General features: G+C 34.2%; 2 protein-coding genes across 2 annotated transcripts in view; both read right to left on the bottom strand.

The window, feature by feature from the left end:
* Nucleotides 1-4,292, bottom strand: part of LOC138323520 (uncharacterized) — a 119,753-nt gene extending 115,461 nt beyond the window's left edge. Inside the window, 4 exon segments of the mRNA XM_069268176.1 lie at nucleotides 50-225; nucleotides 1,179-1,353; nucleotides 2,567-2,721; nucleotides 4,143-4,292. Of these exon segments, the coding sequence (XP_069124277.1) occupies nucleotides 50-225; nucleotides 1,179-1,353; nucleotides 2,567-2,721; nucleotides 4,143-4,197 (561 nt within the window). The 5' untranslated portion in view covers nucleotides 4,198-4,292.
* Nucleotides 4,293-5,122: 830 nt separating this feature from the next.
* Nucleotides 5,123-25,431, bottom strand: LOC138323521 (perlucin-like protein). The gene is made up of 7 exons (XM_069268177.1): nucleotides 25,273-25,431; nucleotides 15,571-15,625; nucleotides 11,955-12,036; nucleotides 8,632-8,726; nucleotides 7,974-8,183; nucleotides 7,059-7,160; nucleotides 5,123-5,229 (listed from the first exon to the last, which is right to left on the bottom strand). Exons 1-7 carry the CDS (start codon nucleotides 25,312-25,314, stop codon nucleotides 5,207-5,209), a joined length of 609 nt encoding a protein of 202 aa, XP_069124278.1. The 5' UTR covers nucleotides 25,315-25,431; the 3' UTR covers nucleotides 5,123-5,206.
* Between the last annotated feature and the right edge of the window lie 214 nt (nucleotides 25,432-25,645).

The raw sequence follows: 25,645 nt of genomic DNA, 5'->3' as shown, positions 1-25,645 counted from the left end.
TAAGCCAAAATATGACCGCATCTGAAATATCCCATATTACAGCACCTACCTTTATAAAGTCTGCATTGCCATGAATATTCAATTCTCTTTTCCTGAGTGTTAAACTTTTAGGTGATGGAGCAATGATAGTCCAATCACAGGTAACACCTGCTGGGTAGTTAGAGGTTATGTACCCTGGTGATGTAATAGTGCCACTGCTTGCTGGATTTATGACGATGGAACATCCTGAAAGAACAAGAGGCCCATGGGCCTTAATAGACATCTGACTAATGGTACAATACAACACCGTAAAGAATAGAGTAGTGGCAAATAATTAATGCAATACAAAGAACTCTTCAATATAAGAAGCTAAATTTCTGATATATTGTTGAATTTGACCTTGAATGAAGTCAAGGTCTTTCATTTAAATAAACATGCTATCCTTTAATTCATGCCAACATACTACAAGTCCCATATCAGGTCTCTAGGCCTCTTAGCTAAACAAGTTGTTTAATGATTTGTCTATTTGACCCCTGTGACCTTGAATGACGGTCAAGGCCATTCAGTGGTTAAATACTGGAAATACCTGTTTACATAATTTATCACTGTACATGAATTAGCACTTCAATGACACCAAGATAGGTGCTAAAATAAGATCTTTAAGTTTACAGCAGTACTATTAATGATATGACCTCTGATGACATCATCTCTCTTTGAAAGGTCAGACCGACTTACTTTCAACAGATATTTTCACGTGTTGGATATTTTCACAGAGTGATTTCAAACAGTTCATATACAAGATATAACAATTTTTGTAATGTGTATTTAAAAAGTAATTATTCATATGTTTATCTATTGCAAAGATTTAATTCTCAGTAACACAAAATAAATAAAATAAGTGAAAAAAATGTACAGTATGGGGAAGAAGGGGGCATAAAAATATTCATCTGAACAAGGTGATACCAATATTAATGAAACAATGCATAATTAGCATACTGGTGTCATACACTGGTACTTTTTAAAACAGGAATGTACCTGTATGATATACTGGTATATATGGGTGGTCCGGTGGGGAAGTGGTTAAGCCACTCACCATGCAATCTCCCAGCTGACCGGGGATCGACCCCTGGTGTCCTATTTTTGATATTTTATTGGGATTCAGTAACAGAATCCAACCGAAGTCTAAGGTGAACACTTACCTTGCTTGAACTTGAGTTTAAATTTATCATTACTGCTTTTAGAGGCAGCAGAATTCAGAATTATTCTGATAGTTCTACTGTACGAAATGTACGGGTTTAGAGCATTCTTGGCAGAGTAGTATGTGTCTTTATCAACGAGCGTCAACTCAGAGTATGTCAGGTCCAATTCCTCAAACTGAAACAAATACATACAATATATTCTTAAAAAAAAACATCCTTGCTTTAAAAAGCATTGATATGAATTATACTCACACAAAGAATGGCACTTACAGTCTGCGACTTTAAGCACTAGTCCGATGCCCATGACTAGTAATTTTACAGCCGGACTAGTACAAATTGTAATGAACTAGTCTGATTGGACTAGTGTGGCTCCCCATTCAATTAATATTATTGTATGCTTTATTTACAAGAGCAGTAGTCAATTGCATTTTTCAACACATTTTGAGTGCATTCTTTACGCGATTATTTCAGTCTGAATGCATCCTTTTGCAAGAATTTGTTTTCAAGAAAGCATCCAGACTGCCATTTGGGTAAAAAATTGTAAACTGATCATGACGGAATTTGAAGTGCTGAAGCAAAACGGCTGTATATTTAATTTGGACTAGTGATTGAATAGTTGGACTAGTAAAATTTTTATTTTACTAGTCCCAACGAATAAGCAGCCAAAAAAATTAGCATCACAGACGGCACTAATAATACTTGCATATATATATATACAGTGTTTGTTTTGCACACGGAAATTGGTTTATCATATCAGCCCATTAAATCTGCAATTCATTTAGCAGATTAAAAATTTTGCTTTTTTTTATTTATGATGTACACATGTACACCTCTGAGAAGTTAAAAGTTCTACAAACAAAAGAATTTTTTTTTTAAATATGGCAACTTGTTTGATTGACTTATAATTTTATTTGAAAATCCCCAAACCTTTTTGCTACATGTATAGGTTGAATTGAGACTTAAATGAGACTGACGCCTCAAAGATATACATAATGTTAACGCAAAAAAAAAAATTTAAGGATTTTTTTTTTTTCAATATCTATTATTTTCAAAATTTTGTTTATAACTGCAACAATATTACCTGCAATTTCAATGCTGCTGTAAACTTTCTTTTGCGGCTTTTAAATTTCGCAATTTCCATTACAAAACAAGTTCGCAAAGTTAAATATTCGCAGATTGAACAATTGAATGATATCAATATAGATGAAGTAGATATTAATTTGCGGAGACAAACATTCATGAATTTACTTGGATTGCGAAATTTGCGAAAGTAAATCGCATGCAAATAAAAGTTGGTTTACAGTATATACAGTGATTACGAAGCATATTCATTTTTTATTGTTATTTTTATCACTATGTCCATGTTATCTTTAAGTAGAATGACCTACCCAAACTGTGACGACTTGCTCGCTGGAGGCAGCAGCGATGTCCCAGACCATGTCCAGATCTGGAGGCAACATACCACCATAGAAAGGCGATGTCAACTCTGTATAAGTATCGATGGCCGTTATACTACGTGTTGAAGTAAACAACTCAGGAATAACTGAAAATAAGAATAAAATGAAAGGTTGATGTCAACTCTGTATAAGTATCGGTGGCAGTCATACTAAGTGGTTGTGTTATAATAACTTTTTTATTTATTGTTTTGTAGTGGAATTGGACTGGCTCAATCATCGGTGATTTGATACCTTAATCGGTAGAGCGTCCAGCTAGCGTTTGGAGCTCCAGGTTCGAACATGTGTCTGGTCGCTACATTTTCCCCTCTCCTGTTACAGTTTTATGTCTTATTAATAGCCATTCCAGGACTTAGTATATGAGATAGAGGAAAGTCAGAGTACCTGGAGAAAAAAACACTCAGCTACCTACAGTGATCAGTACCTAAAATAACTGCCCCTAATGGGATTCAAACTCGAAACCCGAGATTGGGGACTATAGTGGTAATTTGTTGGAACACAGCTGTGGCTGAGTGGTTAAGATGTTCCAATATATTACCACAATCCCTGCCCTTCTGGGCAGTTGGAACTGAACTAATCTGGTCGGTGGTTTTTAACCGGGTACTCCGGCTTCCCTCCACCAAGATACCTGGCACGTACTTATATTACACTGGCTGTTAATAGGATATTAAACTAATAAAACCAAACCAAACACTTTAACCATTTGGCCACCATAGCCCCCTCGGTGTATTAATACAGACACATTTAACTCTTTACATGTATAGGAAATCTGTTTTACAAAAGCTAAATTGCATTGTTAAATATCAAACATTAAATGGAGCGGTCACAAAACATTTCTCTGATAAACTCCTTGTTAGGTTAGTGTGACCTCACAACACACAACAAACAGTTTTTTTCTGGTTTTATAGAAAGATTTGGTCCATGCATCAGAGATTCACAGTTTTATGTGACCATGTTCTAGCTAATTAGAATACAACCCACTATGTGCGATTTTAATGCAAATAATTGTAAATCTAATTTTGTATAATTATCCATTAAACAAAGGTTGTAAGATACATCCCAATTGAGATCGAATTTGCTAAAAAGAAATATATGATAAATATGAACCCAGCAGATCCTATCTGAAAAATCAATTTGAGAAAAACATTTTTGGTACTTTCCGAGAAATAGTGAAAACAAACTGTCAAAATTAAAGATGTCCACTTATCACCCTTCATATTTCTAATCTGACTTAAAAAGCAATAGGTACAGCAAGTGGGAATAAGACCAAGGGCGACATAGACTTCAAATTTCAAAAAAATCCCTACAGTACTTTCTGAGAAGTAGTGATAACAATAATTTAATGTGAAATCAAAGATAGACGAGATTGACTGTCAGGAGTCTTGTTTTAAAATCAGTCTCAAAATACAAAAGGCACAGCAAAGCTTCAATATTACCCCACAGTTGGACTGTTATTGTTATAGGTCTTATTTAGGAAACTATTTGTTATTTAGTACTTGATCATACATACCATTGGTCCATGTCATTGTAATACTTTGGCCCTCCCTTGATTGGTCAGTGGTCATCCTGAGGATTAAGTAATTATTCCCGGATACGAAAGATTGTCCTTGACCACTCAATGATCCTGTCACAGAACCTACTAGATAACTCTCAGATAAGGTTAGGCGGATTGAAGAAACATTCCATAAAGACATGTACCACATTTTCTTCATCAGTTACTGTTTATGTATTTATTAGTAGCCTGTGTTAAAGGAGAGTATACAAGTTCCTTCTAATACAAAATAGAACCATTATAATTATTATAAAGAACATGGTGAAGTAAGCTGCGGGTATTGAAGACTATTTACATTCCATAAAGGCACTTTACACCATTTAACACCATTTTGTTTGAGTTCATTTTACTTTTCAGTTACTGTTAATAGTATTTATTTGCATCCCGTAAAAAAATCCAGTCACTATCCTATATAGAATGTTTGCGATAGAGCAAAGGCAAAAAAATTGTATTTTTTTTATTATTTCTTTGTGTTATTTGAGTCCAGAGAGCCTGGGCGGTGGAATACACTTTTATAAATTGATGCTACAGAAGTTTAATTAAATACAGTATGGCAAGGTTAGCTAAAATGAATCATACCTAAAAAAAAAAAGTTAAATGGCTTACCCATGTATTCGTGACGTCTCGGGCGTCAACAAATCTCTATTTCCTCGGTAAAATTTTAACATTTTTTTCACATAATAATGACTGGTTTTAATAATATACCAAAGATGAAAGAAAGGATTATATTTTTATTCTTGTATGGAAATTATAAGTCATGTGATTTCTTGAAAAAAAATTGAGTTACAGAGGAGTCGTGGTATGAATGAAAATATACTCAATTATGAAGGATTATATTCTACCCTCCGGGAACCGTAACCTTTCATCCTGAATAAGTCTAAATATACAGGAGTCCTTATAATACCGTAACCTTTCCTATTTATTTTACCTTTTTATTCTTTCCCAATATTTGCCTTCAATGTGAACCAAACATGTCTTATCCGCGCGATAGGTAAATTGACTGTGTGCCCATTGAATTTGTGCTAGTACCAGTTACAGTAAGGGTCTGAAAACAAAAGCAGTTATATAATTACCTGTAGTTATTATAAAAATCTAATTAAAATTGGACTTGTAATTCCGCTCCACTTCTACTATGCCTTATGATACGCTCCAATACAAGATCTAACAACTCTCCGTTCGGGGTCACCTCAGCATGACCCCTATGGTTAGCCAATTAAGAGTGTCACCTATGAAATCTTCGGAGTAGTCAATTCTACGGTAAGTATAAGTGGCTTTTCTATGCCGGAGGTCATACTGTAACCGGTACACAATGTCCACTGTGGTCAATGTCGACAATCACATCTGTCCAGCAGAATAAGTTTTTATCCTATTGACCGTTTCAGATGCATCTATATTATATAATCTTTTGTTGGAGAATTTAGACTATCCTGTAGCTATGAAAGTCGAGGTGGCCATGTACCTGGTGTTGAATTAATTTATTTATTTTATAGAAATTTAATTCACATTGGTTATGTCCCTTTAACAACTTTAAGTATATATAGTACCAGGGTTTTCAATATCGTTTATAAGATTCAGTACATAAAGAGGCTCATTGGTCCTGTATTGCTCACCTGGCTTGTAAAGCCCAGCAAAGTCAAAATGAGAACACGATAAAGTTTATTTCATCAAAGATTTGAGGAGTTACCTATTGTTTGTACCTGTTTGGTCCCTTTCTAAAACCTAAAGGAGGTCAAAGCCAAGTATATTGTCAAGTTATGCAGTGTTTTTTTCACTTATTATTTTCAACAGCCCATGCCTTTTCAATTGGGAAAATAACTCGGAATTTGGAAGAAATTGGGAAAAATTTCAGGGGTGTAAAAATTTTTCAAAACTACTTGCCCCAGGCAAGTAGGGCCCAACTATTACCTTGCAATTGCCCAAAATTGAATTCCATTGCCCCCAAAAAATACCATATTTTTTTTCGCAGTTCTGTACTTACTAGAAAATTGAAAATCAAAAACTTGAGAATTATCTAATAAAAATTTCTAATGCTATTTCACAGGATATTTTACTTCTATAATTAGAAGAAAAATAAAACAATTAATTTTCAGCACTTTTTGCATTTTTAAAACGTTTTTTTTTCGTTTCACTTTTACATTTTTTCTAAATTCCTGAATTCCGGAAACCGGATTCCGGCTCCATGATTAGATCCCAAGTGCTACTTCCTACCTTGAACAGAGATCGTTTTACACAGAAAAACTCCTTGGTTATGTCGAAAAAATTATAATTATACGACTAAAAATGTAGGTTAACCTTAGAAACATTGTAATATAACTTAAAAGCAGTTAACTATTGTTTTTATCAGCTTGAAAGTCTGTAAAACGTCTCTGAACTGAAGGTGCACCTTGCGACCTAGTTTATGCTCATTTCGATTTTGTTTTCATTTTGTGAAATAGAAATTGTTTCTAATCCCAAATTATTTGTTTAAGTAATGAAGACTATATTTCCACATTTTAGGAATGAAAATCTATTACAAATTATTAACACAAAAGTCACTGAATTTGATCAGTTTTTATTGGGAAATTTGATTTCAAAATTGGGAAAATAAGGCATTTTTTGGCTAGGGGAAACAGCCGAAGTTCGGCTGTAGATTCGACCAAAAAAAAACCAATGTTATGGAAGGTTTTCATGTTATTTTAATATCTATCTATATACCTAGTAACATTTATTCTACCAATATCTGTGCCAGTCTGCTGTCGCTGTAAGCTTACATCACATTTTCTTGTGAATTACTTGTGAAACACAGCGGAGTAGAGACATCATATTGCTTCGTCCAATTAACTTTGCCTTGCCATACCTGAGTTTACCTGTATGTTTACCTACTCAATTACTTACTGATGTTACAATTTACTTCATCTGATCCGTCCTCACAGTCGTTAAAGCCATCACAGGTATGTCTGGCGCTGATTGCAGGTCCTCTGCTGCATTTAAATGAAGCTGGAAAAATTAAATCCATTCTCAATATCAGTTACGGGATTGTAAAATTAATCTGAGTACGATTAGACCCAACATCATAATTTTTTGTCATCATACTAGTCCTAACGTTGATGTCACATCACAAGTAGATCAATCTGTGGTGAACCCATAACCCAGATAAAGATTACTTGAGGCAACTAATTTTCGATCTAAGTTTATTTTTTCAACAGCCTTGAAGTATGTTTATCGGTGGATGAAATGCTGTCTGTTGTACTGCAATCTACCAAGAGTTATTTTTTGATGCTTCAAGACTACTATTCATGTAGCAACATATCCATTGAATTATGTACGTACTAAAATATAGACAAATTATCTGCATTGATTGAGTAGTTTATTCTATATATGTAATTATCATAGGCAATACAATTTGTTGTTACACAGTCACACATATCTAAAATCAGGTTGAGTCACAAGACGTTTTAGTCATTGATCTTGATACAGTATTTCACATATGTAAGTGTCTGCATATAAGAACCAAAAATTTGTGTCTCTTCTAGGATTGAAATAGCTAAGTGAAAACTGGGAGAAATGAATAGCCATATACTGCAATGTTGTCGTAAGTGTGGAAATTTGTTCCTCAGTATAATGTTTCACAATCGGTAGTCAAATTTCTTATCAAAACATGAAAAAAAATTCTTTAGTATACAAGTAGCTGAAATGATTTTTTTTTGAGAAATTATGGCATTTTAGCATGCTTAAATAACATATATTCCCAATTTCACCATTTACAATGTAAAATTCCAAATTCAAATGCCCCGCAAGGAACTGGCTTACTTTGTGGATAAGCCATTGTCTTGCAAATGAAAGGCAGCCAATTTCTGTCACAAGTGGGTGCAACTGTCCAGTCGCCATTCACAACACCAGCAACACATGTGGCGTTAATCGAAACTTCATCAGGCTGCATATCTTCCCAGAAACCATAATATAGGTTGTAGTCTTCTGAATTGCCTTCCCATCTCCAGTTAGATCCTTGCTTCTTCAAACCTGTTATACAAAAAAGGGGTGGAAATGAATTCTATTGATACTGTATTGATACAACATATTAATATTTTAAATAATAAATGTAAGCACAATTTAAGAGGTGGGATTAGGGTTGAAAAAGATAGAATTTCATTAAAAAAATTATATACATGCACCCTTTTCATTCCCCTTTCCCAACCCCCTCCATCCCCTTCACCCCCATCCACACAAAACTTAGTACACTGTAATACTGTTTTTCTGTTGCAAATGGATGAAGTGGTTGATAGCTAATTTTAAAGATATTTTATCAAAACTTCCTAACCTTTTTTTGGTGATATGAAAAGTTTTTAATTTCAAATGACAAAAAGTAGAAGGGGCGGAGGAGGACAAAAAGACATGTTTGGTTTGCTCCCCTTTCCAAAAAGTTTGGGGGGAGGGGTTTTACAAAGTAACAAAAAACAATGTTGTATACCTGTCCAGTACATATTCTGTGGTGCTGCACTAAGCAAAGTTTTCACATATTCGTTCTCATCCCAGTCAACAATCCACACCAGCTGACTCCCCTCACTGAAACAGAAAACAGCAATAACACATTCGTCCCATTGTTAGGCTCTATCATATAAAGCATAAAGTAAACGTAAACTTATTTCAGCAGTAGTTTAATTTCAATACCTTTCGTTCAATCTTTTAAGTTTTTGTTTTTGATGTAGAAATTTAGGATATTTTCATACTGGTGATATTGGGCTAAATATGTATATCGATCTTTAATAATAAATCGTAATTCATAGTTTTTTATTTCTTCGCTACAATTTCACCATGCTAAAATAGGTATACAAAATTAGAAAAGCGATAAAAAAATATGCAATATTGAATTAAACAATGTTTCAATAAAGGCCCATGCTAATATGCTGGCCACTTCCTGGCACACTTGTTTGTTGTAACACGTCTACCTGGTATGTCTTCGTTTTAATCGCACGTACGCGTTTTTAGCCTTCCTTTTTTACGCGTCACCTATGGCGTTGAGGGGTTTAACATACCGTGACGTATAATTCGTTTACGGGTACGAGGCCCAACACCAACGTATATAGGTCTATTAATATTACGGAATGATTCCGGTTGAGACAGGTTCCCGCCTCATCAGCAGTGAGCGGAGCGCAACCTAGCGGAAAACCGAAACGTGCACGTAACATTTGGATCCAAGATGGCGATCCTATCCGTGGCGTTACGTAACGTAGGCCTACACTAGTCATCGAAATTTCCTCTTTGGTGTAAACAAGACGCACTAGATCTATATTTGTTGAAATTTGTTATGACGTAGGAAGGTGAAACGTAAATAGGGAAGCAAAGGTACCGGCCCTCTACATTTCAAACAACCACCCCACTATCTTCTACATATAGGCCTACTGTATACATAGACATGTGCGACTTGTCTTCTAGTTGCCGTTCACAGTTTCAAAAGTTTCAATTGCGTTTCACGCAGTAACTTCTTTTTCAAGAATGCGAATATCGACGGTAAAACAATCGACAGCGAAGCATTGGATATATTGATACATGTATAAAAATAGTTATGTATTACTTCTTAGATCGTTCGAGATAACATTTGAGAATGTATGTATAAGACATGCAAGGATAAAAACTTCAAAAACAGTCTAGTTGATGTGTATTAATTTTTATAATTAAAGGTGTTGCATACTTGAACGTTTTAGAAAATGCGCCGAACAGCGGAAAATTTTCTAAATTGAGAGGTCACACCCCGGGCACGCGCACCGTGCAACTTCACTTGGTAAGACTGCACTGAACGTATAAGGAAATTCGAATGTACCACACCATTCTTGTTTTGGGCTGAGCACGCAGACAAGACGTGATATTTCTAGCGCATTCATCACGTGCATAGAACGAATATGTACGGCACAGTTTTCTATATTTTTTGTAGGTTTGCATGCATTTACATTTTATTTTTGTCCAAAACAAACATAACTACGCAAGCGTATTAGGCTCACGTACGAAAATAATTTTTAGGATAGCGAATCGGCCACTTGATAATTATTTGGCGGCCGCCACTTAATAATCTGACGGCCGCCAAATAAAATATTTTCGCTATCCTAAAAAGTATTTTCGTACGTGAGCCTAATACGCTTCCGTAACTACAATTCTTAATATCTACTGTACCGCTCACACGACGTCATATTCACAATTTCTGGACTTGCCGTAAATATTCCCTTCAGAAAGACCTTCATATGTATTACGTAAAAATATAATGCCTCGGTGAGAATTTAATAATTCATGTGGTTCGGCTTTACTGCCTAGCAAGTAAGCGATATCGAACAAGTAAGATGAAATGCAAACAAACGTTTTATAATGGTTTGCATAATCATTACTTTGCTCCATTAGCAGTAGTAGGCACCAATTGTAGCTCTAAAGACCACACCATTTTCTGCCTAAAAGTCTTTCGAGCTACAATATTGCAGCTACAATGTATCACGTGCACAACGCACTGATAAATGTGCACAGTTCCGCAGATCCGAGAGTATGTGACAAAACAGGTACAATGATGTATACAATGTGACTATATGTTGACAACATATCTATAACAGTGGGAGTGGCTATCATATGATTCGATTTCAGATTTGGTTTTTTTTTTATTCTTGACTTGAACAGGAATCGCTTCTATTTTTTTGCCTTTTTGTAAATGTATTATAATATAACGATAGACTAAATAGAATTGTTTTATACTGTTAATTGTTTCCTGATTTCACCGTCAATATCACGGGCAAATAACATACTGGTCTATCCCGTGTCATTATTTTCAAGCGACGTTGCCCATGTCGTCCGAGGCTGTATTATATTTGTATATATCGATACAATACAGTCTCGTGACGTCATTGCGTCAACAAAATTACAATCACTCGGTAAAATGTAAACTTTCCTTTTCAGAAACAAATGATGAAAACAACGAGATTTGTTTCATGGATAATTGACTTTTATTCGCAGTTTTGTCAAACTTCTTTCAAAATGGCGGAATATTATAATGGTAAAATTGCCATAGAACAAACGTCGAGGTATGAAATGAAGTTAGAATTCATATGTGGATATGGAGGATATATAAGAATATTTACAGTTTACAAAAAAAAAAAAAAAAAAAAAAAAAAAAAAAGAATATTTACAGTTTGCACTGACATGGACTCAATAATCATGCTTTCTAGTATTATCATTATCAGTGTATAATGATAGGACAGATTCTATTGTTACGGGAATAGTCGATGGCGTAGCAACGTGGGGCCATGACCCCATTTTTGGTGGGAACATATGAATGATTCGATTCCAATCAGCTGTTCAGTCGAATTCGTTGACGATGACGGGAGAGGAAAAATATGGGTATTTTAGATAAAAGATATGCAACTGCCGCGAGAATAAATAATATTCATTTACGTGAAAAAACTGTAAAAATAAGGAATACATTTTTATTTTTTGTTGAGGTTATGAGGGTATAATGATAATGGAGCCCGTTTACACGTGCTCCATCGGGATCACAAATTGTGGTAAAAACCCTCAGTAAACCTCGGATTCTAAACATTTTGTGACCACTGAAGACGCATTTGAACTCTTCTAATTCAAAGGCTAGGAGAGCCCATTATGATTTTAAGGGGTGAATGGGAAATGTCTGAAACATGGACCAAAACACCCAAAGGATGTATGTACCCAACACCTGCAAGTTAATCTAGGGTAATGGTCATGAATAAAAAAAAAAAGTAAAACAAAGAATACCTGTCAAAAGTCCTTGAAAGATATACCTACCTTTGACATGCTTCGGAGGCCTTATACCAGTTTAACGGGGTATACGCTGTCTTGTAACAGTACGTATCCTTCATCTGGTAGCCTGAAATAGAAATCAAAATGAAATTTGAATTTAGAGATCGTAAGGAAAGTAACTTTGTATAATTGACTGATATCGGAGATTGGTGGAATTGAGTGATACTAGAAAGATAGTACGATACGTTTGGTAGGTAATTGGTAGATATTGGAGCGGTATTGGAGAGTGGTAGTTATCGAAAGAATAACCAAGATATGCTACGGTAATCAAAATCAGTAGCAGACGAATAAGTATTTTTCTTCGGTTAAAAAATTTACTTACTTTACCCTTTTACCACCAATGAAAAGTTTGAGTTTCTTATTTTACTTCAAGATAAAAATATTGAACAAAATTGAGTCCCGAAAAAAAGTCCATGACAATATGCCCTCTTTGGAATGAAGTGCTGATTGCACATTCAAAAAAAGCAAAACAGTTATTTTATATCATTTGTTTGTCTTAATTAGACATAAATGTACATGGGTAAACACCAATTATTGTCTTAGTAGTAAGTATCGTTTATGGCCTCTCAGCGGTGAAGCATCTTTGAGATAATTGTAAAGTTTAATTTAAATATATTCCTTGAGATGGCAAGCTTCTAGTAGAATTTGGTAGGGTACATGTATTAATATAATTATTGATATTGTCGGTACGGTAAGGTAATGGTAGAGATTGTCGGTACGGTAAGGTAATGGTAGAGATTGTTGGTACGGTAAGGTGGTACGGTAAGGTAATGGTAGAGATTGGTGGTACGGTAAGGTAATGGTAGAGATTAGTGGTACGGTAAGGTAATGGTAGAGATTGGTGGTACGGTAAGGTAATAGCAGAGATTTTTGGTACGGTAAGGTAATGGTAGAGATTGGTGGTACGGTAAGGTAATGGTAGAGATTGGTGGTACGGTAAGGTAATGGTAGAGATTGGTGGTACGGTAAGGTAATGGTAGAGATTGGTGGTACGGTAAGGTAATGGTAGAGATTGGTGGTACGGTAAGGTAATGGTAGAGATTGGTGGTACGGTGAGGTAATGGTAGAGATTGGTGGTACGGTAAGGTAATGGTAGAGATTTTTGGTACGGTAAGGTAATGGTAGAGATTTTTGGTACGGTAAGGTAATAGCAGAGATTTTTGGTACGGTAAGGTAATGGTAGAGATTGATGGTACGGTAAGGTAATGGTAGAGATTGGTGGTAACAGGTCTTTTTTTAACAGGTCTTGTATAATTGAAATTCCCTTTCTAATCCATGATTGGTAGAAAATCGTTTTATTTCCAACAATAATGTTTTTATTGTACCAAATTGGTGTCTTAAAAACAGAGTGTTTTTCCGCTTCTAATTGGTTATCCTTTAATCTTAGTTTGAACCATGCTGTAAATACACCCTTCCGAAAATCATTCTTACAATTAGATAAAATTTTATTTAGATATTCACTTCCACAGTTTGCCAAATGAAGAAAGTTTACTTTAGTTTTTAGAATCATTTGCCATTTACCAGTTGATCTAAAAATTCTTCTTATCCATCCTATCTTTAACGAGTCTATAAACGATGAAAGATGAATCATTATCAAACCTCCATCTATATAATTCTGGATAACTACATCTCGCTTAACTTTATCTGAGTTGCTATTCCAAAGAAAATTAAAAAGAACTGTGTTAAGATGTTTTACAAAATTTTCATCTGGATTTGGAAGTGAAATAAAAAGATGATTTAACTGAGAAATTAAGAGAGATTTTATGATACACACTCTACCAATAGGAGATATTTTCCTTTTGTTCCATGTTTGTATTAAATTTTTTAATACAAACATTTTTTTAAAGTTTTTATCAAAGTTCAATTTTGGTATTTTATGAAGATCAACATGAAAGTCAATACCAAGAAGTGTAAATTTAGTAACTCCCCATTGCAAGTTCAAGCTCGGAATAAGTTTATCACTACTTTTTTACTATTTATTTTAAGTCCTGAAATTTTGGCATAACTATTTAATTCTGTAACAGCTGCCTTCAAAGAGTTTTCAGATCCATCAAGTATTAGAGAAGTATCATCAGCATATTGAGAATTTAAAATACTACAATTTTCTATATTTATACCAACAATGTTTCTGTTATTTCTAATACGAGTAGCTAAGACTTCTGCACAGATGATAAAAATATAAGGGGCGATTGGATCGCCTTGACGACAACCGCGCATAATATTAAAAAATGAAGACAAATTACCTCCTTGATTAATTGCAGAGCTAGCATTATGATGTAAAACTTTTATCCAATTTCTTAAACTATTTCCAAAATAAAAGTATTTCAGAGTTTTATCAATAAATTTCCAGGAAACGGAGTCAAAAGCTTTTTCGAAATCAATTATTAACAACATTCCAGGGATATCATATTCCTCAGTGTATTGCATCATGTCATAAATAAATCTTGTATTTTCTCCTAAATATCGTTCAGAAATAAAACCTGTCTGGTCTGAATTTAAAATTTTACCCAAAATATTTTTAATCCTGTTAGCTATTGGTCCAGAAGCTATTTTATATACAATGTAGAAATTGGACGCCAGTTTTTAATACAGTATCTTGATTTGTTTGGCTTTGGAATACAGGTGATAATGCCCTGACGTTGTGTAATTGAAAGTTGACAATTTAAGTACCCATAATTAATAGAACAAACAACGAAAAGCCCCATTTTACTTCAAAAACATTTGAAAAACTCTGAAGTGTATCCATCCGATCCCAGACTTTTATTATTTTTCATATTTTTAAGAGTTGTTGATGCTTCTTCAAACGTTATTTGACCCTCCATACTCGAAGATTCTGTATTATTTAATTTTGGAACTTCACAACCTTTTTAAATTCTTCTAAATCTACTTCCTCAATGTTCTTGTCAACAGAGTATAATTGTTCATAAAAGGATTTAACTTCACTAAGAATTTCATCTTGATTAGTGATAAACTCTCCATTTTCTTTCTCAAGTTTGGAATAAATTTTGATACATAATTTCTACTTTCTATATTTAAAAAATATTGCAGTATGCTTTTCCCCTTCTTTTATCCATAAATCTTTTGACCGAATTACACTACTTTTAAGTTTTTCCAACCGAATCTCTTCTAATTCCTTCTTTTTTTCAATTCAATTCATCTAGATCTATATCAACAGCAGTTTGATTTTCAAGTTTACTTATATCTTCTTTCAGATTGTTTTCTCTTAAATTCTTTTGTTTCTTTTTAAAAGATGAATAAGATATTGTTCTTCCTCTTATTTCCATTAAAAGTGTCTCAAGAAACAGTTGATCATTTATTATAAATTGTAGGCTGCTATCCTGAATATTATCAATAGAGTCAAGATTATATATTGGCAAACAGTACTGTGCTTTCACCAATTTAATTGTATTATTTAATTGTATTATTTACCAGGTTCAAATATTCTTGATCATGTATGAATGAGTTGTTAAATTTTACCCTTTTTAGCCCTTTACCTTTTTTGAATTCATTACATTTTAAAACAATCTTTGGAAAAGAATGATCAGACCTATACCCTGCATCAATATTGATTTGGATCATTGTCCTAAGGAGTATTACTTACCTGTTGGACAGGTGAGAGAAAACTGGGCTTCAACGAAAGGCGTGGCAAGCAGCACCTACAAATGGAACAAAATTATTGATATATACACTAAATGCGGAGATAATTTCTTTGCGTTCACAAATTTGCAGAACAGTTTATTCGGAACCATCCTACAATAAATGACACATAGGAAATTGCGTAAATGATAGTCATGCATCAACTCATCCTCGATATTCCAGGGGTTCCGATCACTTACGATCTCTACACCCCTGGGCTATCTCATGGTAAAACTGGAGGCAACAGAATAGAACAAGTAATTTAATCATTTGATGTACATCAAAAGAACCGTATAACGGTACACATTGGTTGACTGTGTGGCTTTGATGTTAGGCGTCGCTCTCTCTGTAGTCTTCAAAGGAAATCTTTGCTGGCCTGTGATTGGTCAAATGTTTTCAGCTGAGCTGCCTTCAATTTCACTATGAGATAGTCCAGGGGTGTAGAGATCGTAAGTGATCGGAACCCCTGGAGTATCGAGGATGGCATCAACTATTTCTTGTTTTCGCACTGATTTGTTCCGAAGAACAAAAATGGACCAATCGGAAAGAAAAAATACGACTGGCTCCGGGAAAGTCCGGGGAGTTTCTACAAGGTCATCCTCTATACTCCAGGGGTTCCGATCACTTACGATCTCTACACCCCTGGACTATCTCATCGTAAAACTGGAGGCAACAGAATAGAACAGGTAATTTAGTCCTTTGATGTACATCAAAAGAGCCGTATAACGGTACACTGTGGTTGACTGTGTGGCTTTGATGTTAGGCGTTGCTCTCTCTGTAGTTTTCAAAGGAAATCTTTGCTGGTCTGTGATTGGTCAAATGTTTTCCGCTGAGCTGCCTTCAATTTCACTATGAGATAGTCCAGGGGTGTAGAGATCGTAAGTGATCGGAACCCCTGGAGTATCGAGGATGCTACAAGGTATGAGACGTAACACTTCCAAAGGATATTGTACGTACTGTACACCACCTTCCCGCAACCGCTAGTAGGAATAGTAGGAACCCTGATGATAGATTCATTTAAATGTATTTCGAGTCTATTTAAAAACGAGATTTAATATGCAATTGTTCGACAAGCGATAGGTCGAAAGTTATTGCCAACACGTGTATTATAATCGTGTATTCGATTATTCCGGGAAAGGAACATGTCCTGAAGAAACTGAGGAACGAGTCCATGAACATTTTTTCGGAACATAATTGTTTCATGTTTATTACGTCTAGGTTCAATAGGTAACTAACCTGTTTCAGAATAGAGTTTGTCTTTACTAGTTAGACGGGTTTAACCAGATGTTCAAAATTATTATTGTGGGATAGGAATTTATATAAGTTTTGAGCTTGTTTTCAAATCCAAATATATCCTATTTGTATGTACATATATCGAAATAAGAATAATATACTATACGTTTTCAAACCAAAAAACGTAGTAACCTAGTCACTTGTACGGGACCCGCACCGCAATGATAAATACGTTTAAGCACAGTTAAAGAATGAAGACAGGATGGTTGTGGAAAACGTTAGTTTAAAGAAAGACAATACTGGAGATGGTACTGATCGCATGAAGAGGAATCAGCAAGTAAGTGCATTTGAAGAATTTATATGAAATAGGTATCCGCGAAAGCGACTTAAATGTACATTATTATTTATATTCAGTAAACGTTAGGAGACAGGCCGAAAAATATGACAAATGCTTTGAAAGAACATACTTAATTTTTGCATTCGATTTAATTTCGTTAAAACATCACGAAAACTAATTTAATCAAAAATGTTTCAAACGCATACCCAGTTGAATAATTATGGCTCTAAAACGCTGAATTGAATCACAGTAAAAGTCTTTACATGTAGATGTGAAATTCGCCGCGAAAAAAAAACTAATTTCAACATTAAATCGTGCATTTACCTCGAAATGTGACACTTTAGAAAATAATGACACTATTCCTCAATGAAATTAAATAATAACTTCAGGGCATGTGATGGTGTATAATACATCTGTATGGGGTGTTTGCTTTCGATTGATTTACAGATATCTAGTTTTCAACGCCCATCTTTAACAGACATATGTAGGATCAGCACATCCACATCGATGTCCCACACCTACCCGAAGAAAGAAAAATAGCTGAAATCATCCATGAAAGTGTAATGAACCAGAAAAAGCCTGTGAGCGGAACTGTCACAACTTTATAGGTAAGTAAACTATGCATGACTTGATAAGTAAATATATACACATTCGCCGTCTAACTCTTGTCAATTATAAACTCATTGACAACCGTAAAATAAACGGTGACAATATACCGACTATATCTAGGTATTGTAGCTATGGATAAATGTGTGTCTCTTATAAATCCCCAAACCAACAAAAAGCATCATAAAAGCATGTATAGTATTGATTGAAATAACACGCAATGCTTAAAAATCTCAGAGTCTCCCATCCCGGATCTTGTATGTTATATTTAACAACTGTTCACCATCGAATCAGCGATAAAGCATTGCAAAACCTAGCGAATCCTACTGTTGTAAGCAATGATCCAGCCGTGATATATAATACGTAGGATATTATAAGCACAATATATATTTACGAAAACCCTATAAAAAGTAGATCCTTGGTTGATGACATTCTTTTAGGTCTTTTCCTTCACAGCCTAGTGACTGGTACTACAATAAACTAGCCACAGACCGCTAGAATATCCAAATGATTGCTGAAACTATATCGTGGTCATTTAACTTGTCAGTTAAGGACTTGACCAAGTCTGCGACTTCAATTGTTAGAACAGTATAAAAAGTCTTTTTACTTCAAGAAAAGGAAACAACTTCTAAAATTGTTTCGGAAACCATTTTTCAAGAGCTTTCATAGGAGATCGTTCGATTAGATAATGTCAGCGGTTATTCATGTACCATATAGCCGGTTGTTTTCGCGGACCAAACAATATTTAAGATTTTTTTTTATCTAAAAACGAGAAAATCATATTATCGTTTTATTTTCGCGACATGAATTTAAGGGTAGATATCATTCAACCATTTTTCAAATTTTCGCGGACCAAATTTTCGCGATCCTAGCAATGTCCCGCGAAATGGCGAAAATATCATCCCTGCCAAAATAACCGGCTATACGGCATGCATAGTCAGTAATTTTTGCGAGGATGATCTTTTCGCGATTTTGTAGGTCATTGCTATGATGGGTACATTGTAAGATAAGACGCGCAAAATATTAAAAATTATTGAATAAATTCTTGAAAGACTGACAGCGAAAGTTTTGCGGGTCATTGCGATGATGGGTAAAAATAGATGCGCGAAATATTCAAAATCATTGAATAAATTCTTGAAAGACTGACAGCGAAAGTTTTGCGGGTCATTGCTATAAAGGGTAAAACTAGAAGTGTGAAATATTAAAAATTGTTGAATAAATTCTTGAAAGACTGACAGCGAAAATTTTAAAATGGTTATAATATTATTTCCTTGATTTTAGTTTAAATTGCGAAAATATTGACCCACGTAAGTAAATAAACATACGGTATATTGATGTTTTTTATTGGCACGGTCGTGTTTCCTCTAACCCTCTTGGAATAACAGGGACCTGGCACGAATTTCTAACCAACATTATTTATATATATTATAGTATAATATTTAAACAAATTTGCCTTCATTAATTTAACATAATTGAATATTTTCTTTTTTTTTCATATTTGATTCCATCACAAGGACATACAACATTTATTTGCGTATATATGTTATAGTATCTATAGTATAATTTATATATATATTTATATATATACAAAATATATATCAATGCTGAGGTTAGAAATTCGAGTCAGTTCCTGTGCATGGAATGTGATTGGGCAAAAGTCATCAAGCGCTTGGTCAAAAGTTTGTACTGATTAGGTAAACGTCTTCGATGATTTCTAAAGAAACACATCAAAGATATGATTGAAGAATATAATTCAAACAGTACATATGTCCCTTCTTATACAAATTTTTGGCCTCTTGGCGACTCTCAGTCAGAAGAGGCATTTATACAGTTTGAATTCTATATATCTCCCTCTGGATGACGGTTGTTTAGAAATAAAAGAATATAAAACATTTTGTATATGATTATAGACAAGAAAATTATATGTAGACCTAATCTGTTTCTAAATTCTTTTGTTTGCTCTATAAAATTGACTGAAATGAAAAATATTTTATTAACTCTTATTCTATTGTCTGGGTATAACATTAGATTAATGTTTTACTACTTCCGTTATTCTGGAGTCCAATGAGGACCTTATACCAAGTATTTATATCTTCTGATATTTACCTAAGCTTATAGATGCCATAGCTGAGCGAGTTATCCTTTCAGTTGTCTATTGAGAACCATACAGTTTGATGAATTGTTATGGAAATAATTCAAAGGTATAGACAAAATATATGGTGCCTTATAAACTTTAGTTACAGTACATGTTTGCACTGTAAAAGTCCTTGTTTTATACTTAATACATATATGTATGTGTGTGTGAAGATGAAAATATTCACATAAGTCACTTTATAATTATAAATATAACTAGAAATTGTCACCGGGACAATTTGACGGGCTTTTCACCTAAAAGCTAGTTCGTTCAAGGTCATTTATAAAACACTTGGTAGCGCTTAGTTTCAACGTACCAAAAGTCCAATGCCAGGTCTTAGGCCTTTCAGAACTTTACAATAAGTCATTTGAAGATTTTAGGATTGTTAGCCCGAGTGCCCTTTGGTATAGGTCAAGGTCAATCAAATTAACAAACTTGGTAGGCATTTATGTCAGCATGCTTTTTTGCTTAATATTAGGTCTCTAGGCCTTCTAGAAATTGAGAAGAAGATTTTTTAATGATTTTGTCGAAAAATTGCACTTTTGAACTTTGTCCCTTATTTCCAACCTGAAGTTGACGTTTTACAGAAAAGTTGTAACGAAATGAATTGTTTCATTTTTGATTCTACATAACATATCCAAAAATGAAAGTAATTGGCTCTGTGGTTAACGAGCTACGGCTGTCTCAATAAGCTGAATTTTTACAGGATTATTTTCAGAACTCTACAATCACACGCACTCTGTGACCTTGGATGAAGGGCAAGCTCGTTTATTTTTTCAAACCCGATAGTCAACTACCTAAGCTTACTGCATGCAAAACATGAAGCCTTTATACTATGTAGAACTTGACAAGAAGATTTTTTTCGTGATTTTCACCGAAAAGGGCGATTTTGCACTATGAGTCAATAAACAACCAGAAGTTGACATTTTAGAGAAAAATGTACGATTACAAAGTTTTTCAGTATGCTATTCTACATCACATATAAAAAAATAAAAGAAATTGGCTCAGTGGTTAACGAGTTATGGCTGTCTAGGCTAAACCGGAAGTGACGTCATTGCGGCCATATTTGAATTTGAATCAACACCATATTAACAAGAATTAGTCACGGTAATAAATGGAATATCTTGTGTGTGTTTGGGCTTGATCGGACTGGTGGAATCAGAGGAGATGTTTAAAATATAATTGTCGAAATTTGCAAAAAATTCTTAGTTAAATATTAATTACGTCATAAAAAATTAATTAGTTGACCAATTTTATTTTTGAAGACATCAAAACCTTCAAAATAACATCCTGAATCGATGTATTGAAAAAAGTTGGGGACAAAATGAATAATAAAAAAATTTTTAAATATAGTCATTTTTGGTAAACTTTGACCTAATAGCGAGCTTTTTAACGAGATATATTTTGTGGAAACATGTATTGAGTAAAAGTTAGATATTTCCATTTCCTACAATAAAATACCTTCAGATTTGAAATAGCTTTCATACTTTTCGAATTATAGCAGATTTTGTGTTTTTAGGTTTTACGTCATGGCGGCCATTTTGGAAATTTTGACCTACTTAATTTTGTTCATGGATCACCTTCTGATACACAGTTTTAACATACTGAAATCTTTTTTATCCTATGTCTTACCGTTTGACCGATAGAGCGTTCACAAAAACAGGAAGAAGAATAATAATAATAATAAGAACTAGAAATTGTCACCGGGACAATTTGACGGGCTTTTCACCTAAAAGCTACTCCGTTCAAGGTCATTCATAACACACTTGGTAGTGCTTATAAGTTTCAACATACCAAAAGTCTAATACCAGGTCTTAGGCCTTTCAGAACTTTACAATAAGTCATTTGAAGATTTTAGGATTGTTAGCCCGAGTGCCCTTTGATATAGGTCAAGGTCAATCACATTAACAAACTTGGTAGGCATTTATGTCAGCATGCTCCATGCTTAATATTAGGTCTCTAGGCCTTCTAGAAATTGAGGAGAAGATTTTTTAATGATTTTGTCAAAAAATTGCATTTTTGAACTTTGTCCCTTATTTCCAACCGGAAGTTGACGTTTAACAGAAAAATGATACAAAACTAATTGTTTCATTTTTGATTCTACATAACATATCCAAAAATGAAAGTAATTGGCTGTGTGGTTAACGAGCTACGGCTGTCTCAATGAGCTGAATTTTCACAGGATTATTTTCATAACTCTACAATCACACGCACTCTGTGACCTTGGATGACGGTCAAGCTCGTTTATTTTTTCAAACCCGATAGTCAACTACCTAAGCTTACTTCATGCTAATCATGAAGCCTCTATACTATGTAGAACTTGACAAGAAGATTTTTTTCGTGATTTTCACCGAAAATGGCGAATTTCCATTATGAGTCAATGATCATTCGGAAGTTGACATTTTAGAGAAAAATCTACAATTACAAAGTTTCTCAGTATGCTATTCTACATAACATACAAAAACATGAAAGGAATTGGCTCAGTGGTTAACGAGTTATGGATGTCTAGGTTAAACCGGAAGTGCCGTCATTGCGGCCATATTTGAATTTGAATCAACACCATATTAACAAGAATTGGTCACGGTGACAAGTGGAAGATTTGTAGTGCGTTTGGGCTTGATTGCACTGGTGGAATCAGAGGAGATGTTTAAAATATAATTGTCGAAATTTGAAAAAAAAATCTTAGTTAAATATTAATTACGTCATAAAAAATTATTTAGTGGACTAATTTTTAATTTGAAGACATCAAAGCCTTCAGAATGAGATACTGCATCGATGCAATGGAAAAAATTTGGAAAAAATTGAATAATAAAAAAAATTCTAAAAATAGTCACTTTTTTGTAAACTTTGACCTCTAGCGAGCTTTTTAACAAGACATATTTTGTGGAAACATGTCATGGGTAAAAGTTAGATATGTTCATTCCCTACAATAAAATACCTTCAGATTTGCAATAGCTTTCATATTTTTTGAGTTAAAGCAGTTTTTGTGGTTTTAAGGTTTTACGTCATGGCGGCCATTTTGGAATTTTTGACCTACTTAATTTTGTTCATGGAACACCTTCAGATGTTTGGTTAAAACATACTGAAATCATTTTTAACCTGTGTGTTACCGTTTGACCGAGAGAGCGTTCACAAAAACAGGAAGAAGAATAATAAGAATAATAATAATAAGAAGAATAAGAAACTTAACGAAAACAATAGGTCTTTTCACCAAAAAGTGAAAAGCCCTAATAAGAAACTTAACGAAAACAATAGGTCTTTTCACAAATAGTGAAAAGCCCTAAAAATCATAAATATCACCGCAAAACATTTAAAAATGAAATTGAAGACACCTGTTTGTAATTGGCTTCATGGTCTGACCATACGTATTCAAAATGTGTTTTGGCATTTTTTTCATTTTGAGCTCTTATTTGAGTTATTTCTGTAAAATTTAACCTTTCGCACCGTTAGTATTCCGATTCTAAAAATGCTGGTAATTTCTAGGGGTGAAAAACATATGAAATGCTTTTCTTGATTCGTCTTTATGGAAATTATGACACACAATATAAATTTAATATCAAATAAATATACTTTTGCATGTCGAAAACTAGATAGGTTGTTCATATAACATATCATCTTGAATTAGAGCTAAGTCGTATTATTTACTATAGTGTTTATAAAGGAAACTAATTGCTATTGAACCGTTAATCCCACTGTCACATTCCACAATATGCTATTGTGCATTATATAAGATTGGGCAAGAATCACGCGGTTGAACTTAATGTGAGGTCATTTACGACAATGTATAGTTACGCATGGACTCTCAGTTCTTTTGGTAATACCATACCACTTATGACAGATTCAATGCCCTATAATCCACCTGTACATAGGCTCAGCTGTAATTTCATGAAGATTTAAACTCATCCGAGCATGCTAAACCGTAATACTATATACAGTATTGTTACACAACTCAATGAAAATGGATGTTGTCATACATTTTTTGTATATACATGTAAGTCATATGATTTTTTTCCAGAAATACGAGATTTGAAAAATTATTTAAAAATCGGGATATTTACTATAAAACAAAGATTTAAATATCCCGATTTTTTGATAATTTTTCAAATCTCGTTTTTTCTGAAAAATAACATGTTTTACATATTCATCAGTCCATCCACAAAATACGAAAAATGTATGAAAAATCCATTTTCATTGAGTTGGCCCCCTGTTTTTGTTACTGTTATTTTTTATTCTTATAGCACTTATGAAAACTATAAGATCTACGAGAAAGCCTTATTTGTTATAATAAGAAATGTTGTATTGTAAGTGTAAGTAATCCCTGCATATATTTTCCTATCGTAAAAATAAAAAAAAAATAAAAATTGAAATCAGTGAAGTGGCACCATAAACCATCACCCATAGCAAAATTGTCACGTTGGTTTCTCAGAAAATCACGCTGGGTCATTAAGGGTGTGCCCGAACAACGCTATTGACAGTGCATTTTTGCCTCAAAGTACGGCGTATAAAACGTAACCCATTAAACCATGGATCAACTACAGGGGCGTGTTCCTTCGCAGACACGATCAGGACTGTCTTTAGAATGTTTTAATGCTCCACCCATACCGACAGTGACTTAAGTCAGTACATATATGCGGAATAACAATAGACACACACGTTTATATAAGCAACAGTGTAAACATTACGTTCCGGTTGAATGAACACACTTGCCTCTATTCTACCACACGTTAGGATATCCCAATGGTTAGGACGACTGATTTGAACATTTTCGTATTGTTTACTTATCTTATCCAACGTCAAGATCTGTCACAAGCAACCTTTGCCTTAATCTATGCACAGAAGACGTTAGTTGTAAAGTGAGGCATCACTAATTTATCATTGAAGAAGCACTAGGGTATCCGTTACAGGTGTTCCATATACCTGAGCATCAAACCTGTTACCAAATCGATTACTACGAAGTAAAATAGGCAGTCTAGTATATAGCCATATGACAAGGCCATTGTAATAATTGTCAAATATGCAAAAATCGTTTTAATGATTGTCATCACCGGAGTCCTTTGCTAAGAAAGAAATAATAGATCTTTGACACACCCATAAGAAAAAAAATTATTAGAGTGAAAGTAGGCTGTGAATATCATGCAATCTTTAAGCAAATTCATTTTTCATCAACATCAGAAAAAAATATCAACAAAAATAAAATATTACAAAATAAACTAAATATAATGTTTTATAACCAGGAAGCCATATCCAAATGCACACGTGATATTGACCCCACCCATATATATGTTAGCTTAATTAGATCGATGCAATTACACACCTTTTCTCGAATACAACTTGATTAAAGCATTTTGTCAACTTACCTGCAGTGCCAGAAGCCCTGACCATGACATTGTGGTCAGCATCAATGGAATGGTCTATATGTCCACACCCGTTACTAACACAAGGAAGAGAAATTCTGCCACCGACCCACACTCACCGTGGCTTAGTAAGACGTACGGGTGACTGCCTACGAAACTATATAGCATTAACTGGGTGTCAATGACAAGCATACCGCCCGGTGTCGGGGCAAATTGTGTCTAGGCGTGACAGAACCATGATTGACTGAATATCTATTACCGGGTGGTATATAACAATCGTATGCAACACACTTGGTTTGCACTCTTTCTATAATGTAATTCCCGAAGGTTGATGAGGTAGATTTACCAACTCCCCTTTTAACGCAGACATACGGAA

The sequence above is a fragment of the Argopecten irradians genome, chromosome 5 (genome assembly GCF_041381155.1).
Source record: "Argopecten irradians isolate NY chromosome 5, Ai_NY, whole genome shotgun sequence".
Taxonomy (NCBI): Eukaryota; Metazoa; Mollusca; class Bivalvia; order Pectinida; family Pectinidae; genus Argopecten; species Argopecten irradians.
Note: the sequence above shows the minus strand (reverse complement) of the source record. Positions and strands in the feature narration are given on the sequence as shown.

Coding starts and splice junctions, on each gene's coding strand:
- LOC138323521 (XM_069268177.1), bottom strand. CDS start 25,314: ATGCTGACCACAATGTCATGGTCAGGGCTTCTGGCACTGCAG. Junction 8,184..8,631: donor ACAGAATATGTACTGGACAG/GTATACAACATT, acceptor TTTGTATAACAG/GTTTGAAGAAGCAAGGATCT. Junction 7,161..7,973: donor GACAATGGCTTATCCACAAA/GTAAGCCAGTTC, acceptor TAATTTTTCCAG/CTTCATTTAAATGCAGCAGA.